The sequence below is a fragment of the Typha latifolia genome, chromosome 13, assembly GCF_019914945.1.
Source record: "Typha latifolia isolate L0001 chromosome 13, TyphaL0001v2, whole genome shotgun sequence".
Lineage (NCBI taxonomy): Eukaryota > Viridiplantae > Streptophyta > Magnoliopsida > Poales > Typhaceae > Typha > Typha latifolia.
In genome coordinates this window covers 5,400,039-5,423,974 of record NC_133098.1, presented here as the reverse complement: position 1 = coordinate 5,423,974, position 23,936 = coordinate 5,400,039, and the positions used below count along the sequence as shown (strand labels likewise).

Sequence of the window (23,936 nt, the reverse complement as noted above, 5' to 3'; positions counted from 1 at the left end):
CATCGCCAAATAAATCATACTCTTAACTAAATAAACCTGTTAACATATGAATATCAAAGTCCACAATAATATGTTGGATTTCAGAGATAATTATGTGTTTAGAGAAATAGAGAAGAAGAGTTTTTCCTTTTGGTGCAAAAAGAGCCGCACCATTTTCGATTTTTCTCATTGCTTTTATTCTTGAATTACATTCAAATATAGAAAATAAAACTACCTAAAATAATAAGGAATAAAATAGACGTGGATTCTTATTTCCCACATCTTTACATAAGCAAGTAAAATTGATTTCTTAACATACTACCCAAAATATACTATAAATGAAACTAAAGCAAAACGTCCCAGAAATGTCCCAACTTCATGCCAGCCTCCAAACCTCAACAAGCTTACATCTAATATTCACTTCCCTAAGCTTGTTGCACACTTTCTCACATCCTATAAACCAATCTTGTCACACAGCTCATAGAATCTAACTCGTCCCAAAGGCTTTGTCAGAATGTCTGCCAATTGGTCATGAGTTCCCACATGTTCAACTTCAATCCTGCCATTTTCAACATTTTCTCTGAGATAATGAAATCTCGTATCAATGTGCTTGCTTCGATCATGGTATCTTGGATTCTTGCTCAAAGAAATCGGCGGCGATTGTCTACCTTGAGCTTGATCTTCTTCAAATTATGACTCAACAAATCGAACGAAGAACCTCAAGCCACACACCTTGACAAGCACGCCGACGCACTGCTATATATTCAGCTTCACAAGAAGATAGAGCAACAACCTTTTGCTTTCTAGAAAACCAACCGATGAGATTATTTCCTAAGAAAAACATGACACCGGTGGTACTCTTTCTATCATCCAAATCTCCTGCCAAGTCACTGTCTGAGAAACCGGTTAAAAATAACTCTTTGTCAAGAGATCTTCTATACACACAACCCGAGACTTGCACTACCTTTAATGTACCTCAAAATTTGCTTAACAGCTGCCATGTGTTTTGATCTTGGAGACTCCATAAAGCGACTAACAATCCCTACAGAATAGGCCAAATCAGGTCTTGTGTGCAACAAGTATCTCAAACTTCCCACAATGCTCCTATACCTGTTTTGATCAACTAACTCTGAAACAGTATTCTTCTTTAGCCTGAGCCGAGTTTCCATAGGAGTTTTTGTCAAATTGCAATTTGACATACCACACTCCTTTAGAATCTTATGTGCAAAGCCTTATTGACTTAACATGACTTCACCCTTCTCCTGTTTGACTTCAATACCAAGATAATAACTCAACAGCCCCAAATCACTCATTCTAAAAATTTCTTTCATCTGTGACTTAAAATTTTCAATTTCTTGCTCACTTGTCCCTGTGATGATGAGATCATCAACATATACGCCCAAAATAATATAATTGACACCTTGCTTTCTCTTGTACACAGCATATTCCACCTTGCTTCTTGCAAAGCCAAGAGAACTCAATGTTTTGTCTAGCTTGGAATTCCAAGCCCGAGGAGCTTGTCTTAGACCATAAAGTGCCTTATGCAATTTCAACACTTTATTCTCACTTCCCTTCTCCTCAAAGCCTGGTGGCTGAGTTACATAAACCTCTTCTTTCAAATCACTATTCAAAAATGCCGATTTGACATCCATGTGATGTAGTAACCAACCTTCTTGCACAGCCAAAGCAATGATCAACCTAATTGTTTCAACTCTTGCTACAGGTGCAAAAACTTCTTCAAAATCAATACCTTGCTGCTGCACATACCCCTTTGCAACCAAACGTGCCTTGTGTTTCACAATTTTGCCTTCTGAATCCTTCTTGAGCTTATAGACCCATTTGAGCCCAATGACCTTTTTGCCCTTCACTGGTTCCACAAGACTCCATGTGTGATTAGAGTTGATTGAGTCAATCTCTTCTTTCATAGCTTGTCTCCAACTCTCTTCCTTGCTAGCTTCATCAAAACATGTTGGCTCTTCTACGCCTATCAAACATATACCCAAGAAACTGACTGGCTCAGTCTCCTCATAAATTTCAGCAATACTGCGCAGTCTGACAGGAGTTTGCTGGTGACTTCTGTTATCATCCAAGCCTACAATGTTATCTCCATCGTCTTCATTAGTGGGCTGCATGCCAAGTTCAGAAGTTCCACCATTGCTCTCATTGACTATGACCCTTTCATCCTGCAACTGAAAGGATGTCATTTGGCTTGCTTCATTCTCCTTACTCACCTGTTCATTGTTCAAGGACCAAGGACCAGGTTTGTCTTCCTCAAAAACAGCATCTCTTGTTACCACCACCTTCCTTGTAACAGGATTGTATACTCTATAGGCTTTAGAACCCTTCTCATAGCCAAAGAACACCATCTCAATGCTTCTATCATCCAACTTCTTCACTTGTCCTCCTGTCACCTTAACATGAACAAGACAGCCAAAAGTTCTCAGATGATGCACAGATGGCTTGTGCTTGTACCATGCTTCATAAGGAGTCATCCCTTCAACACTCTTGGTTTGAGATCTGTTCAGGATATATACTGCAGTTGTAACAGCTTCACCCCAAAACTCAGCTGGCACCTTCATTGTTTTCATCATACTTCTTGCCATATCCATAACAGTTTGATTCCTCCTCTCTACTACTCCATTTTGCTGAGGAGAATAGGGAGCAGTCAAATGTCTTTTAATGCCATTTTCTGTACAAAATTCTTCAAACTCACCTGATTTGAACTCTCCACCTCTATCAGTTCTCAAAACCTTCAGTTTCTTACATTGTTCAACTTCAGCTATCACCTTTATTGCCTTAAAAGCTGTGAATGCCTTTTCTTTGCTAGACAGTAAAGCTATCCACATGAATCTACTGAAATCATCAACTAAGAGCAAGAAGTACCTATTGCCTGCAGGTGTTGAAGGCTGTATTGGTCCACAGAGGTCGCCATGCACCAATTCCAGAGTTTCACTTGCTCTAAACTGCGCTTTGTGTGGAAATGATGCCCTTCTTTGTTTGCCAACTAGACAACCATCACAGACCTGCTCTACATGGTCAATGTAAGGTAGCCCTTCCACTAATCCCTCCTGTCTCATCCTTCTTAAAGCTTGAAAGTTCAAATGCCCAAATCGAGCATGCCACCTCCATGCTTTGGAATTGGTACTTGCTAACATACAAACAGGTTGAGCAATCTCCAACTTTAGCACATACAACCGATTTTCAGTTCTTCTCACCTTTATTAACAACTTGCCATCTGTATCAAAAACAATGAGTTCACCTAACCACATCTCAACCTTACACCCTTTCTCTTCTAATTGGCCAAGGCTAATGATGTTGTTTGACAATTTGGGAATGTAATACACATCAGTTAGAATGTAATACACATCAGTTAGTGCCTTATGTTCACCACTTCTTCCTTTAATCAACACTGTCCCCTTTCCTCCAATGTGTACCAAATGTCCATCCCCTAACTTCACTGCACCACATGTACTTGAATCTAGATCTGAGAACCAGGCAATATTACCTGTCATATGATTGCTTGCTCCAGAATCTAAATACCAAGTATGCTTCTTCTGACTCACATCTTCACCCAGATTTAGTTCTACAACATCAATCTCAGCACCTTTTCCTTTTGTGCCAACAACCACTTCATGCATTAGTAGCACTGGTTCTTCATTATCTTCCTTTTCTGCCACAAATGCCCTTTCCTTCTTTGGCTTTCGACACTCAGATGCAAAATGCCTATAAATGCCACAATTAAAACATTTTATTTTGGATTTATCAAACCTCTTTTTCTGCTTTCTTTCTTGACTGCCACCATGACCTTCAGAGTTTTCTCCTTCTGTCTTCTCCTTCAAGTTCAGGGCCTCCCACTGTGCACGAGTAAGAAGCAACTTCTCCTCTTCTTCTGCCTCTTTATGCTGCTTTCGACCCTTCAAACCTTCTTCAAAAACTCTCAATCTACCAATTGCTTCAGCCACTGTCATGGTAGCCAAGTCACCCCACTGTTCAATAGTGCTAATAATAGGCAGAAACCTATCTGGCACAGCACTAAAGAGCTTTTCAACTACGCTACTCTCTTTCAAATCCACTCCTAAAGAGCGCAATTCACCAGCTGTGCTTACTAACAGTTGTGAGAATTCAACCAAACTTGATGAATCAGACATCACCAATCGATCAAATTGTCTCTTTACTACCTGTGCCCTTGCCTTTCTGACACGGTCCTCTCCAACTGCCATCTGCTTGATTACCTGCCAGACTTCTCTAGCTGTTTCTTTCTCTGCGATCGCCATGATCGTCGCATCAGGAATTGCTTGAGATATTGCTGCGATGGCACCTTGATCTTTCTCCTTGTCGACTTCACCTTCGCACTCCACTACATCCCATACTCCCAATGCACGCAGCAAAATTTTCATCTTCACTGCCCACAAACCATAGTTCGTGTCGTTTAACATTGGGTATTGAACTGGGACTCCTCCTCCCTTGACTACTATCCTTGGTCCAATACTTGCTGCAGCCGCTGCTGCTGCCGCCTTTGCATCATCATCGCCCATGGTTTTGTTCTGATACCAAATGTTGGATTTCAGAGATAATTATGTGTTTAGAGAAATAGAGAAGAAGAGTTTTTCCTTTTGTGCAAAAGAGCCGCACCATTTTCTGATTTTTCTCATTGCTTTTATTCTTGAATTACATTCAAATATAGAAAATAAAACTACCTAAAACAATAAGGAATAAAATAGACGTGGATTCTTATTTCCCATATCTTTACATAAGCAATAAGTAAAATTGATTTCTTAACATACTACCCAAAATATACTATAAATGAAACTAAAGCAAAACGTCCCAGAAATGTCCCAACTTCATGCCAGCCTCCAAACCTCAACAAGCTTACATCTAATATAATATACACTAGACTGCTACACAATCTAGCAGGGCCCACACAGGCCACAACAAACCATCAAGAAACCATTAAACAACTGATACAAGAGTACACTATGATTCAACCTGTATTATACAAATCATCGTCTAATACAAAAGAGTACAAATATCAAATACTGGTACAACTCAATTTCTATATAAACCATCATCTATACCATCTTGCATCTATAGCTCACCTTATCATCACTCTAAAATATATTCTCAAAATATCTCAGGTCGCTATCACGTACCACAAATCTGAGGGGTTAGAAAAGAAATAAAGAGAGTCATGAGCAAAAGGCTCAGTGAATAGACCTTACCTCGAATCAGTGATGCCAAACAGAGAGTAAATTATGTACTGGATAATATGAATTAGAAAGTAACATCATGTCATGAATGAGTATATGAATGCAACCTCAATAATACATAATTGAAAAGTAGATAATATGTCATACTGATAAAAGTATACAATCCTCGACAATGAATAAACAAATCTCCATGTCATATGATCATCATAACTCTCTATCAAATATGATATATGATGCATGCCGACCATGACCATGCGATGATATCAAATGCAACCATATATGATATATATTGACCACTCAATAATCAGGTATGTCAGATAAAAATGAAATCATATGCATTTCTAAACATCACGATCATCACCGACATCTCGGTATAATATCATCGTACTAGACCACTATGCACAGTCAATACTCGGTACCCGGTCTCAACATCATGTCCAAATGCTCAGAGCATACTCCGCCACCCGCAAGAGTATCTCTAATATAACCATACCCCGCCACCCGCTAGGGTATCAACATCCATCCGGACCGGGCACCCACATAGTTGATAGAAACCTCGTGAGGATAACTCGCCACATATGCCCTGGCGAACGGCATGTGTCCGAATGTCTGCTGCGCACACAGACTAACGACCTCAGACGTAAGGCCAACAGGATCGCGACCATGTCGAGCGATCAATCATCCACCAAGCGCGTTCTAACCCTCACGCCCACTCGGGTATCCTCACGCTTTCTATCAACTATCCTATCAATCACATTTCATGCTTTCCTTCTAAATGACAAATCATATGCATATATCCAGTACGATAACAAGTCAATGCATAACAGGAATTTAGGTAGAATAGAAATCAAGAGAAAATGATGCAATGTAGTCTCCAACTGTATCGTCAACACATGCATACTCATGCTAATCTATTACATGCATACTCATGCTACGGATCAACTCGGTAAACAATCATAACAAGTAGAATCATCTCGATCATCTCTATATATATCACCAATGTACTCTTATTCCAAATCGGCATAATCGAATGCATGATAAAATATGCTCGACTATAATCATCTATAGATAAAATCATATAATCATGCTGGAGGCCAAAACATGCATATACACAAATATATAATATAACCTAATTTGAGAAAGGCGTCTAAAGGATAAGACTACTCACCGTCTGATAAGAAGACACGAACCACACATCTTTCACGTCCGTCAGTCAAACATCAACTCATCGTCAGGATCCATAAGGGGTTCGGGGTCTGAAAATATTTAAATGATATGATGTTAGCCGTTTATCCCATTTAGAATTCATTGGTGTAAAATATAATAAATTATTTGATTTTATTAAATAACTTGATATACCTTATATATATATAATTATGATAACCCTATTCAATTATTTGGCAATTATTACTTTTACTTAACTAGTTACTAATCATACATATATTAATCATTATTCATAAATACAAAAGTAATTATCTAAGCTCAGCATTTTATTGCATAGAAAATAATATATAATAATAATAAGGTGCTAGAAACACATTGTATACTCAAATGTATTAAATATATGCATGTATAAGCATACATAAACATTAATAGAAACTTATAAAATTTAATTATTTTTAATAGAACTAACTATATAAAATATAAGATTATTATCAATATGATTACATGTATTAATCTAATAAACAGTGGCAAAACTATATATAATCATATGCAAGTACTTATAACTATAATTAATAAATTATTATACTAATAATACTTAGCTAATACTTATGTTAGTGAGTATAAATTATCAAAATAATCTATCATCTAGATAACTGATTTACCTATATTTTAGAAACTAAATCATACGATTAATATAAACAAATTAAAAGGGAGCAATCCCTTGTCACAAAGTCTTTGGGCTTGGCACTGCCGCTCTGAGTGCCGGGCCGAGCCTAGCACTATTGCAGAAGGGAAAAAACCGAGGAAGATGAAGAAGAAGAAAGAAGGAGAAGAAAGAAAGGAAGAAGAAGAAGAAGAGAAGAGAAGAGAAGAAAAGAGAAGAAGGGAAGAAGGAAGAGGGAGGTGCGGACCGGCCGGCGTGGGGGAGGGCACCTGGGCGGTGGTGGCCGGCCACCGCCGCCTCTCGCCGCGGCTCGCTCCGACGGGCCCGAGCCCAAGGTAAGAAAAAAAAAAAAAGAGAGAGAGAGAGAGAGGAAGAGAGAAGAAGAGAGAGGAGGAGAAAGAGCTCACCGGCGCTCGTGGAGGTGGCGGCGGCGGCGATAGTCCGGCCTCGGCGAGAGAGAGAGAGAGAGAGAGAGAAATTTAAAGAGAGAGAGGGAAGGCGGTGGGAGGTTGGCGGTAGTTGCGGCGGCGCTAGGCCCGTCGCTGCCAGATGGCCGCAGCCGGTTGGCTGCGGCGACGCGAGGGGGGTGCATAGCACCTCTCTCACGCAGCCCCACTGCATGGGCACAAGGCCGGTCACACTGTGGCCGGCCACGTCGTGCCCATGCAAAATTAATTTTAATTTTAATTTTTTTTTTTGGATTGGGTTGTTACATTATAACTTGTACTTTATGCATGCTTGGAATGAAAGATTAATTAGTTTTGGCTATGGTATCTCTCCCAACTAGGCCGGCAGCCTTTACATCTCTCTCCTCTTTTACCAATCAGCATCACTTCTTTCGGTTTTTACTACAGTTATAGACCAATCATAACATTCTGTTCTATCGCATTCGCATCCGCAAACCACCACCACCACCATCATCTATTGCCGAGCCACCTCCATCAACTATTTAGCCTCCACTCCATCATCACCTCCATCATATACCTAGGAATCGTGCCTCGACCCAACAGATCCCAAATCCCGTGTAGACTTGAATCTCAACCACTACAAATCGTATTAAACTGATTTGGAACACAAATACATATAAAATTAGGAAAATTAATCTCTACAAATAAATCCCGTGTAGACTTGAATCTCAACCACTACAAATCGCATTAAGCCGATTCGTAACACAAATACATATAAAATTAGGAAAATTAATCTCTACAAATAATATATAACACATCGTTAGTAACAATATCAATATTCACTATTTAAATAAGCAAACTAAAAATTGTAAATTATTTAAAAGATATCCGATATCCATTTTTGAATCCGAAAATTAAATCCGACTCGTATCCAAATCCGTATCTGAATTTTTTTTAAAATTTTTATCCGTATCTAAATTGAATAGAAATTTTTTATCCGAATATAATCTAAATCGAGCCGGATAGCGGGTTGAATCAGAGTTAATCCGATAGGTACAATCACCAAATTTCATATGGAGATACTCTTATGCAATGAAAAATTCCATGAGTTTTTATATGATTAAAGCATTCAAAACGCAAAAAATAATAAAATGAATTAATTCAATAAATATCAACAAAGTTTCCATTCAGGATAATTAAATAATACTTATTCATTTTAAAAATCACAAAAAATTATAGTTGATTTTATATGTGACGGATATTATAATTCTTAGTCCTACATCCAATAATTTGAATGTCAACTCCTTCATGATTTTTTTTTCTTCGTAAATTTAGCTTATCACCGATTTATATGGGCCCCTATTCAATAATTAAAACAAAACTCTAATAATAGTAATAATAGAAGTTAAAGATCGTAACTATTGGTTACATATTTTCTTAGCTCAAATTTACGGTCTTAGTAATCACAAGATTAAAAGAATGGAATAAAATATTATGACTAATCATAATAATTAAATAATAGCTTTAAAGTATATAAAAAGATGAAGTACCTTGTCATGTATTTTGATCATCGTTGCTACTTGTGTTTTGTTTGAAATCATGTCGAGGCTTTTCCTTGTTGTCTGGATTAAAGTCTAATTTTTTTTTTCTTCTTCTTCTACCTTCTTATTTTTATTCTTGTTTTTGGGAGATAAATATTATTCTTATATTGAATGAGAAGAGATTAGAGGTGATTGTGGATTTATGAGATGACAAATATAATCAAACCTCTAATCTTACTTATAAAATAAAATTTATCATTCAAAGTGGATTCTATGAGATAGAGAATTTGTTGTGTCCGCGACTTCCGTTGCTCGAGAAAATATGAAAAACTGTACCTAAAAATTTACCGGTTACTTTTAAGAAAATTAAGTGGACCACCTTTGCTACCTGCTACTTATAATTAGAGATAATCATTGGGCTCAACCTACCCAAGCCTATGTTTGCTCGTGACTCAGGCTTATTATACTTGCTAATTCTTATAAATTTTTAGTCTCAAATCGAATATTTAATAAACTATCTATATATATTCTTATAAAACATAATTAGGTCGTTATATTCAACTCAAGCCCGATATCTTATAGGCTAGTGGACAATAATAGGTTATAGTATTATAGCCCGGCTTGGCCTAAGTAATTGATAGGTCAAACTGCGAACAAATACTTAAGCCTAGTTAACCTAAAAGGCTCGGCTTAAACTCAGTCTGGCTCGCCCGATGATTATTTTTACTTACAACTCCCTCCTTATAGTAACTCCTTGATTATTTGTGGTGAGTTTTATCATGCTCAATTTCCCAATTTATTATTTCTCTTGCTTGGTTTCGTTGCTTCAAGTCCTCCCTCGGATATCATTGAGAAGCAAAGCTTGGAATCCCCAAACTTTCACTATAAGAAAAATGGTTGTCCAAAACAGCCCCTATTAGAAAGAAAGAAATATATTATTGTACCTTGTAGTTGTGGACTCTGAAACCGTAGTCTAAAATGGTAGTTAGACCCGTTTGGATATGATGTAAATTTTTTCAATAGAGTTTTAGTACTATGGTAAAAAAAAATGTATATATTTCATTACTATGGAGTCAAAATATAATGGAGTTTTAAAACTATATAGTGTTTGGATGAGCTATAAAAATTATATAAAATTTTGTCCAACAATTTAAAAAAATTATAAAGATAAGATAGAACTAATCCTTACAAAACTAGACATGCAAAAGACTTTCTAATTTTACCCTGTTATATATATGACAATAAACTCTATAAATATGACCAATCTTCTTTTTTTTCAAAATAAGAGCATCCACTTATTTCTCAATATATTTTTTTAATTTATACTCTACATATTCATAGATTTGAATTATTGGAGACGAATAAATCAAGATGAAGATGATATGATATTTGCTATTTTTTGGATTTGTTTGATTATCAATCAAATAGATATCATTGCATAAATCAATTCTAATAGGTGCAACATATGTTACAAAAATTCCTAAAGATTATAAAAGTCATTGTAAAAGTCAATTTCTAATAGATGCTCTCATCTTTCTTACCCTTATGAATTTTTTAAAAAAGAAAAAAATCTTCTTTGTAATACTAGAGGTGTTGCAATTGAAGAGCAAGTTGCAATATTTTTGTATACGTTATCTCAAAATGCAAGTAATCGTGATGTATAAGAAAGGTTTCAACATAGTGGTGAAATAGTATCTTTGAAAATTTCAAACGAGTATTAAAAGCAACAGCAAGTGTGCGTTGAGGGCGCCATGCACCCCCAGCTATCGGCTTGGCCATAGGGCCCATAGCCACCATCATAGAAATGACCCCCATCACCTTTCTCTCTCCCCTCTAAACCTCTTTCTCCCCCCCCCCCCTCGATCTCTATCTTCCTTCCCTCAAACACCGGTGAGCCTCCTCCCTCCTCCATCTTTTTCTCTCTCACAACCCCTTGCTTTGGCCGGCGGCCTTGGCGAGGGCGATTCTCACCGTCGGCCGCCTCTAGCAGCTAGGCTCCCCCTCAGCTAACTTTTGCTAGCCAAGGGGAGGGTGCTGGCGGGGTTGGGCGAGGCTGTCGGTGGCCAAGACTACCGGTAGCTTTCCCTCCCCACTATTGGGGTTTTGTTGCCTTATTGGCAGCTATAGCCTCCTCCGTCGGCCAGTTGGCACCGTTGTGCCTTCCTCAGCTAGCGGGGAGTCGGTGGGCATACTAGCTTAGCTGTCGGCGGCGGTGCTCATCGGTAGCCCTTTTCATTCTCTTCCTTAACTAATCTGAGTTGAGGAGGGGTGGTCGGAGTGGGGGCTAAGTGCGGCCAGCTCGAGTGCCAGGTCGCGCTGGGCTGGGTGCAGCCCAACCCGAGCAATTTTGTGACCCATCACTGATGTGCCGGAGTGTGTATACGCTATCCCATAAAGTATGGAATGCTCCTTTGATAGGTTCGAATAATGAATCGTCTACCGATCAAATAAGGCCTTCATTATATCACCACATGAAGAATTGCTAACATCTCTCTCTCTTATAAGTCGATAATTGCTGAAACTTTTATGACAAAGCCTTACTAAGAAAGGCTATGGGACGTCCTCCTTGTATTAGTACAGCTCCTATGTCAACACCTAACGCATCACATTCCACAATGAACTCTTTGGTGAAGTCCGATAGTGCTAAAACGGGTGCCGTCGTCATTGCTATTTTTAATTTTTCAAAGGCTGAAGTGGCTTCATCCGTCCATCTAAAAGAGTCATTCTTTAACAAAGAAGTGAGAGGAGCAGCGATCTTGCCATATCCGGCGATGAAGCATCGATAATATCCGGTCAGCCCCAAAAATCCTCTTAATCCGGTGGTAGTAATATGAATAGGCCAAGCAGTCATACATGCAACCTTTTGAGGATCCGTCGCTACACCATCCGCTGAAATGATGTAGCCTAAATACTCCAATTGTGGTACTCCCCATAGGCACTTGGACTTCTTAATCTTCAATTAGTTTTGCTTCAACAAATTCAGCATATCAACTAAATACCGCCAATGCTCCAATTCAGTCCTACTGTACACCAAAATATCGTCAAAAAATACCAAGACATACCTTCGCAAGAGAGGCCAAAATATATCATTCCTGAGGCCTTGAAAGGTAGTTGGAGCATTGATGAGACCAAAAGGCATCACCCGGAACTCGTAATGACCGTCTAGAGTCCGAAATGCAGTTTTGTGCACATCCGTCGGGTGAACTCTAATTTGATGATACCCGACCCTCAAGTCAAGCTTACTAAATATAGTCACCCCTACAAGCTCGTCCAACAATTTCTCGATAACCAGAATGGGATACCGGTTCTTGATGGTAATAGCAATTAGTGCCCGATCGTCGACACAGAAATGTCATATCCTGTCCTTTTTTTGCACCAATAGCACGGGGGATAAGTATGAGCTATGACTTGGTTGAATGAGACCTTGCTCCAACATCTCATCTACCATCTTTGAGATAAGTTCTTTTTGCACATGTGGATACCGATATAGCCTCATGTTCGTCGGTGCAGCCCTGGATACAATCTCTATGTGATGGTCCGTCGCTCTCCTCGGTGGCAACTTCTATGGCTCCTCAAATAGTGTAGAAAAGTTATCTAATAAATTAGACAATTTAATGGTAGTACTTGAACTCGTTTGAGGCTCATCTCCTACTGATCCTAACTGAAGAAGATAGGCCAAATCATACGCACAAGATAGCCCCATCATAGGCTGCATCGCAGGAATCAGCGAAGACCGAACACCATCCAGCCACACATCTTTGTTTCCTTATTTAAATTTTATCCACATGCTCCGGAAATCAAATGTGACGGGTCCCAAACTCTGTAACCACTGAGAACCAAGGATAATATCCATTCCTCACAGTGCCAACGGATACAAGTCCACAATGATGTCGTTTCCTTGCACCCGTATACCGACCCGGCGACATAAACTCTTCGCCTTAAGCTTCGTGTCGTCTCCAATAGCAACGTCAAATTCCGTGGTCGATTCGGCATCCAAACCCAATCTCCTCACTAACCTCTCGTTTAGAAAGTTGCGTGTACTCCCCGAATCAATGAGGATGTACACAGAATGCTTTCTAACGAGTCTGTCTACTCGTAACGTCCTCGGCGCGGAAGTACCTAAATATGCATGCATCGATATTTCAGCTTGGATATCTTCATCCACGCTCTCCTCAACGGTCTTCTCATGGACCTCCTCTAGACACTCTCCATTATCAACAACCTCATCATCCTTCTCAAGACCGTCGATAAGCATCACACTCCCGATCGGTTTAGAACACCGATGACCGGTGGTGAAACACTCATCACATCGAAAGCAAAGGCCTTTCACTCTTCGCTCCTCCACCTGAACAGGTGTGAGAGTTCGAACGGGGGGTCTTGTGCCTTCTCTAACATCGGAAGAAGGTATCAAAGGTGGTCGTGGTCTAGTACTCCCAGCCGCTATTTTTGAAACTGCAAAATTTTTAGCTGGCGTTCTAGGTGCAAACCGCCTATCTCGGTTGCCCCAATTGGTTTTCGCTACCATCTTTAGCGTCTTATATTTTGCTCCATCCTCATGGGCTTCTCAAAGGCCTCCTCAAGAGTAGTAGGACCTAGAGCACGAACATCCGGTTGTATCTCCTCTCGCGGCCCTGAAATAAATGTGCTTATCAATGTCTGTTTGGGCCAAGGTGGCTTATAACGACTACTAACTCTCTCAAATTTAGCTTGGTACTTCGATACAGTCATCCTCTAAACCATCTTATTTAATGTGGTAGCAAAATCTTCATATGCCACTGTCCCAAATCTGTGTGTATTCTTCCTACAAAAATCATCCCATCTGGTAAATCCACCACCACAAATAACCGATCTATACCAATGCAATGCCGTTCCTTAGAGGTGAAAGCTTGCCATTTGGACTTTTGCATCTTCTGCTGTACCTTGACAATCAAAATATTGTTCAACTTGAAACACCCAATCTGTTGGATCACCGCCTTGAAATTTTAGAAAGTCCAAGTGTGCGGTTCTCTCCCAAATAGCATTGTCGGGTTCGCGAAAGATCCTTGGTTCAGGTCTAAACCTTTGTGCAGGTTGATCACCCTCTTTAAATCCTCGAGCACGTCCATCACCATCTCCATAGGGATTAACCTCATTCTCATAGTGCCAATCCTCCTAATCGACGAAGCGCATTGGTGCCGCACGCCTCTTGGGTTCCACCACCACTTGTCTTGGGTTTTGCAACGGAGGTAGGGAACAATGTGTGGGCATAGGTAAGAGGGGATCATTGACACTCACATGATGCACCTGGACCTGTGGGGTATTAGTTCGATGAGGTCCCACCGCTGGTCTTTTTTGAAACTCCGATCATCGTCGAGGAGATAATGAATCAAATTATTTCATGACATATTCCTTGAAATCATTGTGATCCTTTTGAATTGAGTCAACTCTATGCATCAATATATGGAACATGCCCCTAAGTTCATCCATATTCGCACTCATGGATTTTGGTTGACTCCGTCCTGCCGTGGTCACTCCAAAGGAATCAACCTCACGGTTAGGGTCATCGTGGATTGAGTCTTTCCTTGTCGGTGTGCTCTCCATAGGTCTCCTTGTTGATATCATCTTCCTTGTTTCAACCATTAATAGAGGTCTGAGGTTCGCTTGCTCTAATACCAACTGATAAGCTTTGATACCAAATTGATGGGTTCTTATACCAGAATATTTGACGAATATTTTTCCACGATTGCGTGTATTGATTCTTTTAATACATCCAGATCTTGAAGGAATCGTTGCATAGCCTATCTTTGGTTTCAGATCTTATCACCTTTGAAAGGAGCAACCCAAGTTGTTGTGCTTCATGGTCCGCTATGAAGTTATGAGTGGCACCAGTGTCAACCAACGCCTTGGTCGACTTTCCATTGAGCTCAATGTCGACAAACATTAGCTCGTTAGGCTTTTGGTTCTTCGAAGGCAAAGATCTTCGCTTCTCCCCCACTTGAGCCTTGAGTGCATTTAGAAGTCACAATGCCGCCATGCGAGGGCCCTCCGTCGACTTCTCATCGTCGCTCTCTAAACTTTGCTCTTGGGCTTGCACTGCATTGAGCGACTTCCATTGTGGGCAATTCTTCACAAAATGTGGCCCTCTACATAGGAAACACCCCTCCTCGAGACTCTTGTTCGGCTTCGCATCCTTCTGCTATGATCCCTTCTTTTTGCTTTGCATCACTCCTTTGCCTTTCGGCCTTTAGGGCTTTACATTGCTCATCGAAGATTTCTTCTTTGGGTTTTTAGGGTGTTGAATAATACGTCAAGCGCTTCGCCGCAGCTTGGGCCACTACTAAGTTAGGATCGACCCTGTTTGTGTGAGATGTCGCAAACTTCGCCTTGCGATGAAATCCACATTTTTAGGAAAGAACTACACCTTCAGCTCCCGTTTCAAATCCTCCTAAGTATTGATGTTGTAGCGGTCACCTTGGATGTCCTCGTAATGAGTCCACCACCACAGCTTGGCATCTCCGTCGAAGTACATCGTTGCAAATGTGACTTTTGTTTCCTCCGAGTTCGGTCGCACCGCCCGAAAGTATTGCTCAACATCGAAAAGAGCTCCAACTCTTTGGCATCCCTTGCGCCCTTGTAGCAGCGTGGTTCCGACACTCTGACCCTTTTAGAATGTCCCTCTGCTTGTGTGGCGGGTTGCACAGTGCTCATGGCTTGCGTGAGCACCATCACCCTTGCGGAGAGGTTCGCTAGCTGCTCTTTGAGATGTTGGACAGCTTCCTTGGTATTGTCTCGCAACGTTTCGACCTTGTCGTCCATGTGTTGCTGATACGTCTCCAAGCGATCCGGCCTATCGCCAAGAGTGTATATTTGAGCAACATTGACATTTAGTTGCGAGATGTGTGCCTCCATGTCGTCAAGCCGCTCCCTGTTACTTCGATGCCTTTCAGAATCGCTCAGATGTGGCTCTGTAATCAGCACTAGCACTACTGGTCCTTTGCCCAAACTTGCTACATTTGCCGCTTGACTTGTCTCTCCGCCTTGCTTATGGTGCCCTATTTTGCAAGGATGTTGCTCTTATCGACCCGCTTTGATACCACTTATCACAGACTAAGTCTTTGAGATGGACAAAGATTGCGTGACACTCAACTTTCAAGTTGCAAAGTTAAGTCAGCCATTCACTTCACAAGCGATGCACCTGTTTTGGATTGCGACAAAGCAAAGACAAGCAAAATACACAGTTTGACAAAAAGATTGTGATTCTCTATTGATTGGAAAAGAAGTTACAAGACATGCCAACGACAAGAAATTTAAACGGGCAGGATAGCCATCGAGGGCAAAATGAATACCATTGAACTAGTGGCACTTCGGTTGCGAAGCTGGCTCACTTAATGCTTCTCGATAGTTCTTCTATATTGCTAAGTATAAGCATCCCCAATTCTACAACCCGGGGGGTTCAAAGGTCTTGTGGGGTGTTACGTTTTGAAACTAAGCCCCATTTGGGTTTTGACCCATGAGTTTTGTAGACATGTGCGGGGAAAATTCCAAACTAGTGTTGCGACGACACTAATATTGTGATCCCAAGGTTGCCTCATAAGGAGCTCTTGAAGAAAACCAAAATACACTCAAAAATATGCAAAAGACATGGGGTTGGCATCCCATTTACAGACTCAAAAAATGGTAAATATAATAAGACCGACATTGTGAACAAAACGGTCCTAACAGGCTGCCTAAAATCGGATGAAGCAAGTCTATGACCAGCAGCACCAAGAGAAGTCCTTCTCGATTGGGGACTAGGTCTACATCAAGCTCCAACTATATTGGCAAAGCTCGGTTAGACCCATCCCTAATCAAAAGTTCGCTCTAAAGTTTTATGGACCATACTAGGTGACCGAGAGGATTGGACCCGTGGTGTACCACCTAGACTTACTTGAGGAGGCGCGGATACATCCAGTTTTTCACATCTTAAGCCTTAAGGCTTGAGTTCCCCCTACCGAGCTGATTGGAGTTGTTCCATACAAGCCAATAAGGGCTGAACCCGACGAGTCAGAAGCCGAATTGAGTACTCCTATTCCAGTTCAAATTCTAGCCAGACGATGCACTCGAGACCAGGACGAGTGGGTGATTGAGATTTTTGTGGAGTAGCCAGGACACACAGTGGACAAGGCGACTTGGATGCTCGAATCCGGCTTCATGGACCACTATCCCGAGCTGACACCTTGAGGGCAAGGTGAACGAAAGCGTCTAGAGTGATACGACTCGGTCCATATTGGCTCTAATCGTGACATTGGGTTCATTTGGGATGAGCCTATTTATCTAGTTGATTTTGTTTGAAGAAATAAAAAGATTTTTTGCCGGGAGGCGTTCGAATGCAGGGACTGCATTTGAACGGGTTATGCAAACGCCTGCACGCGTTCACAAAAACAGAGAATGCAAATTGTGCGTTTGAACAAAATCAGGCCGTTCGAACGTGATCGTTTGAACGCCCACACACGTTCCCAACGACAGAGAACTGTAATTCCGCGTTTGAACGCGATCGGGCGTGTTCAAACGCATTGCGACGAAAATTGTTAGTTTGTTAATATTTTTTTAACTTAGTTGATAGGTCCTTAGGGTGAGCCTCTATAAATATATGAAGGAAATCCTAATTGGATTATCTGATAATTGAAATCGGCATTGTGCCTTTATCTCATTCTCTTCTTGCTCTAGCCATTGGCGTCCTCTCCTACCTCCTTCCACCGCCCAAGTCTTTGGTCGGCTTCCTCTAACTCCTAATCCCCCTCTTCTATAACAATTTCTCCCCATTCACACTAAGAAATTAGTCTAGCACCTACCTAGCCATTAAAGGGCTACCAAGCTAGGGTTTATTTGACCTTCAGCTACTGTTGGAAAACTCTTCCCAAGAGAGACAACATATCCAAAATTTAGGAAGATCCATTAGTTAAATTGTCCACAGATTCCTTCGAAAGTTGCAAACATAATCGAGTCCAAAATCATTACGGATTGGATCAAGCTCGTTCTTAACGATTAACTTTCTTTAACTACACAAAATTTTGAAATACCTTATTTCATAAGTTATTCGTTAAAATATGATTGGCAAATGTCACATCATTAATTTTAGGCCCTTTAGGCCCATTAGAAGAAAATTAGACAAAAATTAAAGAATTTAATATTTTCCATTAGCCGTGATAGATGATGAGAGATTTTCATAGGTTAGGGTATTAAAAATAGAAGGTAATTTTATAAATCACACTCTATATTTTATCTATTTTGTGATTCACACCTGTCTTTCAGGTTTTTGTAACTCGACCCCTATTTTTTTCTTATAATTCTAATTTAACACCCTCCGTTAATTTAAACGGTACTAACAAAAAAAAATCTTCTATCATAATATATATATTAATTTATAAATACCTAAATTACTCATATCTTCTTTAGAGAAGGGGTAGAGAGGAGAAAAAATAGTGGTGATGGTATTTTAGTAATTTAGTCCATATTCATTTAGTCAAAATAATGTCAAGATGTTAAATGAGAATTATAGAGAAAAAAGAGGGTTTGACTTACAAAATTGTCAAAGACGGGTGTGAATGATAAAAGGAGTAAAATATAGGGAGTGATTTGTAAAATACTCAATAAAAAAAAAATAAAAAGGAAAGAAGAAGAGTGAGGGATGCATGTCAAAATGGTCAATAGCTTAGAGGGTGTTAGTGTAATTATACCCACAAAATACTTAAACCCACATTTTTAATCCTCTCTTTGTGAACACCCCCCAACGCTTCTGGTCCATAAGCTTCGTAACACCGAACACCTTCCATCACCACCAGCTCCACAGGCCACACCGCCCACAGTAGACAGAAAGAGAAGAGAATGGCGCTTGCCATCTCCTCCCTCTCCTTCGTCCCCTCCAACCCTTCTCCCCGAACCTTCGCCTACAAGCTCTCCACTCATCGCATCCATTTCCTCTCCTCCTCCCTTTTTCCCAATCACTCCCTCACCCTCCGCTACGCGAAGAGGAGGAAGAGCCGGAGGAGAGGCGGGGGCTTCGCTGGCTTCTCAAGCGTCATCTCCGCGTCGGCCGACTACTACTCGACTCTTGGAGTTCCCAGGTCGGCGAGCAATAAGGAGATAAAGACCGCGTACCGAAAATTGGCTCGCCAGGTATTTGCCGCTTGTGCTCTTCAAAATCTCCTTTATTTCTTCAAAGGTGCAAATTCTCTTGAGTTTTAGATGCTCTTCCGGTACTGCATTCGTAAATATCTGTGGCGACAATCTTGAATAGCCGTAATTATCTGAAGAGTTGTGAACATTACCAATGCGCCGGATTGCTTACGGAGGAGATTTCTTATTTTCATACTGGACTCATAAAATTTATAGAAGTTTTGCACTTTCTCTAGGCATGGCCGAGAGAAAGCACCAAACTTGCAAAAATTAAAAGTGTTCTTGTGATTGTTCAATGTAGGATCAAACTTAGACTTTTCCCAGAGTGAAAAGCCATAGAGAGGGGCATTTCTCAATCACTTCTACAGAGTACTCTTGTTGCCTAATCATCTTTGGCTAAGGATTCTAGAAGTATGATATAAGGAGCCTGACTTACCATTGATTACAATGTTGTTGATAAGTTAGTAACACAGGCTTAGGGTTGAAGGTATGAGGAGTCATGTAGTCTCAAGAGGGGTGGGCTTTTGCCATCCTTTGAATGGAGGATTTTCCATTTTATTAATGTCCTACCATAAGGCGATTGGTAAATTCCTATTAGTCTCTCTCATTGCCTCTCTTTCCTTTGGATCTAAAGAGTTCCATACTTTTGTATGTTCTCTTTCCAAACAATCGATTATGTTTCGGAAATAACTAAATGTAATATGAACTCCATATTCATTATGTCAGGGAAGCTTTAATCCTTGAGATTCTTTCCTCATTTAAATATAGCACATTATTTTAACTATATCGCCACTAAAAGATTATTACTTTAATCTATAGTTGTAAGTCATTAAAGAAACCGGTTCACATAGTCACAAATCCTGGTTCTGCCCTTGCTTGAAGGCATTGATTGTGAAGAGCTTTACAAGATGAGAGGAGTAGCCAGAGTGGGTGATTTAGGAACTGGAACTGAGGAGGCAATGTTGATGAGTGTGATATGGTAGAGCAATAGAGGGTGACTATATTTGTGTGCACTGGTCTGTCTTGTTGAGGAAAGCATTGATGAGAGGGTATAGAAAGATGGTGGTGTTGTCAAGGAAGTGAGAAACCAAAATAGAAATAAAGAGTTGGGGTGAGAGGCACATAAAAACCAAGTATATGTAATTCTGGTTGAATCTACACTTTCTCTTATATATTTGAAATTCACTTTTTTTTCAAAAAATAGATTATTGATAGACACCTTTTGTTCATCATTTTGTGTTATAATTTATATTTAAATCTATAAGGATCCACTTTCATAGTTTCTTGACTAAAATTTTCTGATGGCCGTCAAGCTACCTAACACTACTGTCCTCTTTCTGAGCTTGGAACTGGTACTAAGAAGATATAACATCAAGTGCACAGAAGCAAAGTTGGATGATTAGTGGCTTGTTGTTTTTATTTGTTTTTTATATATAATAGAAGATGGACCGTTGAAGATCACCATCTTTATAAAGGAGGCCCATTATGGAGGGCATTATATGCAAACTTTTCTGTTATCTAATCATGTCATCTCACTAAGCATTTTGAATGGTCAACATTATTAAAACTAAAAGCATCATGATCTAACAATAATTTCTTCATTTTTCATAGAACTCTAGATCTATGCTATATTCTTGCATGTTGGATTTGCAACAGCTTACTGATTTTGTGTTTCATCTGTCCAGTATCACCCTGATGTCAATAAGCAACCTGGCGCAATTGATAAGTTCAAGGAGATAAGCACTGCATATGAGGTATCAGATTTATTCCATTAATTTCCTTCCTGCATAAGCTTAAAGATCCATGGGGCCTGGTGCATAAATAATATTAAAATTGCCAATTCTCTCCTATTACTGATTCAATATTCATGATTTGTGTATTACATTCGTGAGTATTGCATGTTGCTGAGTTTAATATGTTGTGGACATTCCCAAAATGTACAGAAGGCTTTGCAAATTAGTAAGTACTTGCAGATACAGATACCTTACTTTTTTAATTTGAAGCCAGTTTTCAACTAACTAATACAAGTAAATGAACTAATCATACTTACCAATTTATAGAGGAAAAAATGAGCTTATGTGGAGAATTTAATGTTTTTGAAGAATAGTTGTCTAGCTAAAACAGGAAATGATTGCTAGATTGAGTCTACTTATCAAATATATATAATAAAAGCAAATAATTCATATTCATCATATTTAAGAATGATGAGCAACTATATATTTGGTAAGCAAAGTGTTATCCATGAGAGAAAAATATAAGAATTTTTTTTTTCTAGTGATGAAGATGTTTAGATTATTGTATGTTGCTCTATTTTTTATCAAAGGAGAGTTGGCGACATCACGAAATAGTACATCAAGAGCTATGGACAATATTATACTTATTAAGTCATGGATCCCAAAATCAGTGGATTCTGATCCAGACCTAAAACTAGTATGGTGACTAGTTGCAGTCTCAGATCGGCCGTATCGACTGAAACTAATTTTTTTAATATTCATATCGAATCTAAAATGTATCTAATTGATGTCCTTAATTGCTATCTTTTTAAATTTTTAGTTTTTATTCTCTTTTCGTCACACACACACTCTCCACCCACTCTCACACTTTACCAAGTTTATTTGACGGTCAATTCGATGAGCCCTTCCGGTTACTCTATACTTTGATGAACTCAGGCAAGTATTTTTTTTCTCATTTATCTTTTTTTCATCCACTTTTTAACTCCTCTTTTCTTACCGTCACTGCTGTTCTGTAGTACTATTATGTGAGTATAATTTTTTTTTAAAATTCAACAAAATTTATTATAGTTTTGAGTGAGTTTTTTAGTTTTTAGGCTTCATTTTCTTAATTTGCTATTATTTTTTATAAATTTTTCAAATTTTTTCTACATTTTAAATAATATTAAAAATTTTACGTAATTAAAAATAGTTCGATCTGATACGGACGGCCGATACGGCCGATCTGACCACAATACAATCGATACCGTCGATATGTGTCGTTTTTTCTAATGACCGATTCCGAGTTTCAGAATCTTGTATTAAGTATGAAATTGGTAACAATTTGTTGGCTCAATGTGTGTTTGGTTCTAGGTTTTGCAAAAAATGAGTTTTCTATTGAAAGAAAAGAGGGTGTTGACCTAGAACACCATAAAGTGAGCCCGAATCAGGCCCAAGTAGAAAATTACAAAATATGTAAATAACCTAAATTTACAAAAAGAAAAAATCTCAAATAACTTATTTTGTAAATTGACTTTACAAAATACAACAACACGAGTATAAGACTATCTAAGTAAATTTGTGTTCAATCATTTTGCTCATGCATGAACTCCTTCTACTGGGTGGTAGTTAGTTTTGAGGTTATGAATTGACACCATAGCAGTCAATCCATCGGCTAATAAGCCATTGAATAGACATCTTAATAAAATTAAAATTAATATGCGTTGCCAGTCTATTATGTAGATAGTCAAAGATGTCAGATAAGTCAAATTTACCTTGTTGCATTCATATGGAACCTGCAAATCACTGGATGAGTACTCTTCTTTGCAAAATTCCCAATAGTAAAGGTCTTAACATATTTGATATACACCAAATACTGAGTAATAATAATGGTGACCATATGAGTTTCTTCAGGCACATCATGAACCTTTGATTTAATTAAAACTTCAAATATTGAACAACTTACTCCGATTGACTGATTTATTGGCTCTTTATTACCAATCTCGAAATACCATCTTTTGTGGTTTCAACTGATCATTGTTCCATTCTCTGGTAATTTAGTTTTAGACTATAGATTGAAGTATCGGTCGATCTCTAATCTGAAATGTCGGAGAAGGAAAGCTGATATAATTGATATGGTCAATATGTATCATTTTTTCAAGCAGACCATCCTGATCTTGAAACCAATATATTAAAACCTTGTTTTAGACCTCTCAATGACAATGGACTCAATAATGTCTAATTTTTGAATAAAATTTTCACATCTTCATTTGAAATTTGTAAATCTGATCTTGCTCTTTCATCATTTAAAAGCTTAATTCTGAAAGAATCTTCATTAAGAGGACCTTGACGGGCTCTTCTAGCACTTGATCAATAGACCTCCTGATTAGGTTTCTTTGTTCAGCTCTTCATATATTTCCTGACTCATCAACACTGTACCATTGTAGTCCCAGCTATTCATTTGAGTATCTTGATGCTGAAATTCTTTTTAAGGCTGAAGAAGATTTTGATGATTTTCATATAGGAGTATCAACAAAACTTATTTCTTCTCTAGAACTAACATGGGTTGAAGTCCTTTTCAAGCATTTTGTTATTGAACTATCCTTAGAGATGTTGAAGAAGATGATGGGTTCTTTACTTATACACATAATCTTTAGAAAATTTTCTTGGGCCGTAAATCGTAATGGTCCATTTTGACCAATAGTGTTCTGAAACCAAGTTCAAAATCAGTAAGTATTGCTGGTTTTCGGTCTTGAACAATGAGTTTAGGCTTTAGTTTTGAATAAGTTTTGGCTGGAACTGTTCTATCTCAGGTCAAATTTCAAAACACACTTCAAAGTGGAAAATTCTGAACTAATCTCAAGGGTACTAATTCGGCAGATTTTCTTGCATCATCTTTGTCATTAGATCTATCTGGTCCTAAGTTAGGTGTTAGGTCTTAAGATAAAAGGAGCAAATTTAGAAATAATTCACATCTTAAGAAGAAAGAATGTAAGTTTTGAACTTATCTAATATCTGACTACTAGACAAAAATTAGAAATTCATGAGTTGAACAATTTGTTCTTTCATCAATATGCCTTACTAATAAGTGAGGAGAGAAAATGATTTATATCTTATTTCCTTGGTACATC

The 23,936-nt window shown here is 38.9% G+C and overlaps 1 protein-coding gene across 1 annotated transcript in view; it reads left to right on the top strand.

Annotated features, from left to right (window-relative positions):
- Positions 1–18,698: 18,698 nt before the first annotated feature.
- Positions 18,699–23,936, top strand: part of LOC140800412 (uncharacterized) — a 29,901-nt gene continuing 24,663 nt past the window's right edge. Inside the window, exons 1-2 of the mRNA XM_073155187.1 lie at positions 18,699–19,096; positions 20,782–20,850. Of these exons, the coding sequence (XP_073011288.1) occupies positions 18,806–19,096; positions 20,782–20,850 (360 nt within the window). The 5' untranslated portion in view covers positions 18,699–18,805. The remainder of the gene's footprint in view (positions 19,097–20,781; positions 20,851–23,936) is intronic.